At 33.5% G+C, this 6000-nt stretch overlaps 1 protein-coding gene across 4 annotated transcripts in view; it reads left to right on the forward strand.

The window, feature by feature from the left end:
* LOC134537618 (mitotic checkpoint serine/threonine-protein kinase BUB1 beta-like) overlaps positions 1 to 5607 on the forward strand; it is a 222425-nt gene extending 216818 nt beyond the window's left edge. For all 4 annotated transcript variants that reach the window (XM_063378288.1, XM_063378282.1, XM_063378272.1 and 1 more), the window contains exon 21: positions 5113 to 5607. In XM_063378288.1, the coding sequence (XP_063234358.1) occupies positions 5113 to 5290 (178 nt within the window). In that variant the 3' untranslated portion in view covers positions 5291 to 5607. The remainder of the gene's footprint in view (positions 1 to 5112) is intronic.
* The last annotated feature ends 393 nt before the right edge of the window (positions 5608 to 6000 follow it).

Raw genomic sequence — 6000 nt, forward strand, 5'->3', positions numbered from 1 at the left:
AAAAATTATGTTAATACCCCTGTTTTCTTTAACATGAAAGGAATTCATTTATGTGCTTAAATGAATTATTTTCTCAGAACACGTTAGTTTGGTTGAAAATCTGTAGGTTTACTGTTTTGCCTTTTAAGCTTTTCGTTCCATCTGATGTTTAAATCTACTAATAATAAATAATATTAACTAGTAATAATAAATAATCTTCAAAACAAATGTCAAGTATTACTTTACTTCTACACATAAACAGTTAGGGTTTTAGTCAATATAAGGTCATGTTGGAAAATATTGATCACTGACTATAAACATTTGGGTTACAGCAAAAATGGGTATAGCACATCTGTACAAATTTGTAGAATTGTAAAATATGATGCTTATACATTCGTAATTTATATTTGCTACAATATAAAAAAATAAACAAGTCAGGAACATTGTGGAAATAAAAAAACTTTCTGCAAGTTTTTTTACAAGTACATGTGTAATGCAATATGTCATGTACCTATGATGTATGCCCTCATACAAGCTGTGCTGTATTTTTAAGTGCTTGTTTATAATCTTAGTCTTCCTAACCCTTTGCAGTGTTGCAGATGGTATAGGGCTCTTCAAATGAACCTTCCCAGTGTCCCAAAAAACTGTACCGTACACTGGCTACTTAAGTTTTAGCAAACAGCAAGTGCAATACCAGGTTCTTTGTGAAAATCTAAAGTTTAATTATTGTCTTTTAGTTTATTCCTTTTAGTAGACATTTTCCAATCAAAATGGTACAATAAGGCTAAATACTAACAACCACCTGTTGTCGCCATAAAAGTTTAAGTTGTTTGCACACATCATCAATATTTAGGGCATTATGTAGGAGAATCTTAAGGGCTTTTATTGAGATTTTGTCTCTAAAAGTTAATTTCTCTTAAGAATAAAGTGTCTTTGCCGCTAATATTGCATTAACACAAAGAAATTCCTTACTTCTAGAAAAATATGTGCATGTGATAGCTTTTTTTATGGTTAAAGCAATAAATGGCATATGGACCTTATATATTTCCATTAAATGTCAGGAATCATAACTTGCAAGATAACTGTGTGGAGTTTCCAACATCAAAGAAGCTGTTTTGTGAATTTGTCAACTTGAAGGCCATTTAGCAAAAAAAAAAAAAAAAAAAAAAAAAAAGCACAACCAGCTGCTGCAGTTTTATCAGATGACAGCCGTTCTCTCTCTCTCTCTATCTCTCTATCTCGAAAAATCAAACAGCACAGTCAAGCTTTTCTAGTGCAGTGGTTTTCGCAGTTTGGTGGGATTCGTTAATCTACTTGTTGTTGAAATGCAAAATTGTTCTATTTTTTAATGGTTTTTCTTCTAGTGAGTGATAATATAATTCCCCACTTTCAACGCACCTTCATCATTGTCTAACCATTTAAAACTTCAAGTTTGTCTTGTAATGTGCACAAAGTATGTTTTCATTTCAAAGCCATTTCACTGCACTCACAAAATAAAATAAGGACCCAGCAGAATAAAGAACACAAGTTTTAGATGCTAATGCTAAACTGAGACTAACAGTAACGACTGTGGATGTCTGAAAGACAGGTGACAACGCCAAGAATATAATTGTTCAGTCAGTTGTACCACCCACCTCCACAAGGCCGCTTCTTTCCACTGTCGCTTACTGTGACCTATCATTAGGGATAGGAATTTTTCGGTGTTTTCGAGGCAAAAAGTGGTGCTTTCAAATCAAAAAGTTGGTACTTTCCGACACAAAAATCGGTGTTTTCAAAAAGATGTTTAATGACTTTTACCAGTGATTATAAACAAACGTTTTCTTTATTTTAACATTATATGCACTACATTAAGTTATCAGAGCACTATTTGCTATAATCCTATAAAATATGTGAAAAGTTAATAACAAACAGAAGCTAAGCAATGAAATATCTTATTTACAAAAATTTAATTTCAAAAGCATAATCATTAGCAGGAACAATTTCTTCCAAACTTAGACTTGATTATCGAGGACTAGGTCTCAAAATAAATTTTACTAAACAATTCCAAGTTGTCTTGTTTTAAGCGGTGGCGTTGATGGCTGAGAATATTTTTGTAGTTAGAGAAGTATCTCTCACAGTCTACATTTGCACATGGCAACCAAATTGACTGCAAGGAAGCACGAGCAAAGTCAGAGTTGTTAACTGACACAGCCATAAGAACAGAAACAATGTCAACAGTTGCACTTTCACTCAATTTTTTCTTGACAAGAAACTGTAATTATTTGTAACCTTGAAGTACTGTACTTTCACCAAGGTTTGCAAACAAAACCAGTTTCTGTAATTTCTTGCTTAGATCAGGTGTTACATTTGTCAGCAAAATTTCTGAAGGATTGAAAACACTTAGTTGCTCATATAAATAATGAGCTGGATCACTGGCCTTTAATGAAATAAGTTTTGTATGAGAATGTGAAGCAGCTCTAGCTAATGCTGATGTAATTTTTGCTTTGGTGACAGTTTTTTCACAAGAGTTCAAAATTACTTTTGTTTCTTGTGGTAAGCTTCCAGTAGAAGAGAGCTGCACAACTTGCTCCACTTTACGGAGTTCACCAACCAGCAGGTGACTACAAGGGTAATTAGAACCCTCTAGCTTTTTTATCAGTTCAGTTGCATCCTTACATGTCTCTTTCACAAAAACTGCCTGAATCTTCACACTTTGAAGATCTGCTGATGCTGTTGCAACGAATTCTACACCAGCATTGTTGACACCGACTATTTCACTGCTTGTTAGAAACTCAACAACAGCGTCGAAGTTGTCAGCAAGGTAGCACACAGATACGTACCAGGACGACCATCTAGTGAGCACTGGCATGGGAAAAAGTGGGATGCCTTGGCCTGGATACCTCTCATCTAGAAACTGTCGAAACAAATGCTTCCTCTTGCGCGTGTTCAAAAAAGATGATTTCACTTTAGCAACAGTCTGCTGAAGTTCAGGCAAATGTTTGCCAAGCTCATTTATGACTAAGTTGAGCTTATGTGCCCAACATTGGACAACAACAACATGATCAGCCATTATTTCTTTCAAAGTATCAAAACACTTTACCATATACTTTGCCGAATCTGACACCAGAGCTAGAACACTGTCAAAGTCTACATAGTACATTTTCAATGTATCCAAAATTGCCCTCGAACAATTTTTCGCATTGGCAGTTTCAAGCGTATGAACATTTCCCACAATAATTTCAGTCTTGTCTGAGCCTTCTATTATCATGAAGAGATCAACAAAAATGCAGCTGCCTCTAGCGTCAGTTTTTTCATCGCAGAGTATTGCTACTTGTTTCCCCTTGATTTTCTCCCTCAGTGTATTCTCTCTTTCTAGTTTCACTGCTGGGAGTTACTTTTATTTTAAGACTTTAACGCATGGGATGTCTTGAGCACCTGCAATAAAACACCTCTATTAGATCCTGTGTTAGCAGCGGTATAACAAAAAGTTTAATTTTCTAAGATAGCATATTTACCTTGAACCAATTTGTTCATTACAGTAAAAGACAAATAACAGTTAGGCCCCTAATTATTTCTTCCAACCAAACTACAGTCATTAATTTAAGAATGATTAATGAAATATGCTAACCATGAGAGATTACTAAAACAATTTAACCAAAACCAAAATTGCCACAAAATAAATAAGAAATTCCTCACATCATTGTTTGGGGGAAAAAACTACACTATGATAATTTTATTGATTGGGTTCTCACCTTCAATGAACTCATTCATGAATTCTGCCATGTGGGCATTTTCTAATTTGTGCAACGGTATATTTGCTTTCAGAAATGTTTCTGTAATTCTCTTTCCCAGGTATTCTGCAGTTTTCTTTTTTTTTTTTTTCCCAACACTGCTGAAGCATGTTGCGATTGAAGTTTGTAGTTTGGAACCAACACATCCATCTTGTTCAGCAGCCACGTGCTTGACCGACTTGAGGTGTTTGTCGACCGAATCCTTCCTTTCCCACGCAACTTGGCAGTTACAAAATTTGCACATTACCGTGCGGCTATCAGTACAATAGAAGCCGGTTTTTTGGTACTGGAATGCCCTGTCTCTAGCACTTAGTTTATTATTTGGCATTTTGTAATCACGTGCAAAATATTCCCGCTACGGTAATAAAATAATCAACTGCATAAAATATATTTACTTCACAAAACTATCTTTTTTGAAGTTTATTATTCTGCATTTTTACATACACAATATTTCGGCCACAATAATAAAAACAATAAAAAACACTAAATAATACATACTTTTCCACAAAACTAGTTTTACTTAGTCTGTATACACAATACAAATATTTACTTCCGTACCACGAGAGTCAAAGATACTGCAAGAGCAGGAATATCAAGTCGTCGAAAAATATAATTGAATGACTTTGTACGTTCGTAGTTGTGATCAAGGCATTAGTACCCTACGCCATCTATGTGGAACTGTGTAGTCTTAACTATCGATAGATCACTTAGAGACGATAAAAAATTGCCTATACACGTGTGCGGTATTATTCTTAGTTCTTACCATTGTGCGCCGTCTACCTGACTTTTTTAGTCTTTGGGTACATTGTTTATCATCACGTGAGTGCATAAAATTTGTTGATATACTAACGAAACGTAAACGGTAAGATGTTTTAAGTGGGTTAGCGAAATAATATCAGAAATGTGAAAAATTCACGATTTCGGTTGGTTATGATGTTTTTTCGTGCAAACCTAATAATTTCGCGTTTTGGTACTAATTTCGCGCGAATTCGTGAGAAAATCGCGATCGCGAAAAATTCCTATCCCTACCTATCGTTAAAGCAGTTTACACTACTGTAGTAGGCAGCGTTCCGCTCTTGCACCTATTTTGTCACAAGATTTGGTTATTTTTAAACAGACATTTCAAAATAAACTGTGTAATCACACATTTCTATGTAATTTAAGTTTATTTTAAGAATGATTTCGCTTAATCATCCGAAAAAGGGTCTGGTCTCAATCATTTCTGATTATCATGACTTAACTGTACTTAGTTACATTTTACATCCAGTGTCTATATGTTCTTAAATATGGTAATATTAATTCCTAATGTATAAAAGTATAGTCATTTGAACTTGGACCTTTACAAATTTGTATATAATTTCAGGTATGTCTGCAGAGAAGAGTGGAAGAACTTTTTTGGCACTCTTTTGAACATTGAGAATTGTGATAAAATACCAGACCTCCTGCCGTTAGAAACTGCATTCCAGATGTATTTGCATGAACAGAAGGCTTCTCTTACATATGCTTTCAATTTTATGAACAACATTTTGAATGACAAGTGAGAGTGGGTGTATTCACTGTAACATTTATGTCACTAGTGTGGTTAACATTGTATGATATATGTTTTTCATTAATATACAAAAGATTATTAATTCTTTTATGTCTTATCTTGCCTAATTTTGTCAGTATTATGAATCTGTTCAGAATTGGTGCTGCTTTGTATTACTGTCTTCATTTTTATCAATGTTAGGGTTGGAGACATGTTACTTAAATTATTTACCATTACTTAAGAAAACTTTACATTTAACATTTTGAAAACAAATAAGTGTAAAAAAAACTCTTTTGTGTACTATTTTTATAAATAAATATGAATAGCTAATGCTTTTTGTTTAATATCATTACTGTTTCCTTTTCTCAAAAAAGATTTAGTTTACTCCTTCATTTTCTCTATTTAAGTTAGATAATTTGTTGATCGACGGTTAATCTGCCTTGATCATTTCTGGTAAAATCTATTAAAAGAAAGGTTATGCACTACATAAAAGAATATTAATATAAATAAACCAGGAAGCCTATAGATCACATGACTTATTTTGTTATTTTTATTTAATTGAGTACATTTTATATATATATATATATATATATATATATATATATATATATATATATATATATATATATAACCACTAACTCCCAAATGGACTGTGTGTAGGGAGTTGCTAAATTGTTTTGTTCCCTGCCTCGTGCCACCTCTCGTGATGTTAGAATTTTATGT

Source organism: Bacillus rossius, chromosome 1 (assembly GCF_032445375.1).
Source record: "Bacillus rossius redtenbacheri isolate Brsri chromosome 1, Brsri_v3, whole genome shotgun sequence".
Taxonomy (NCBI): domain Eukaryota; kingdom Metazoa; phylum Arthropoda; class Insecta; order Phasmatodea; family Bacillidae; genus Bacillus; species Bacillus rossius.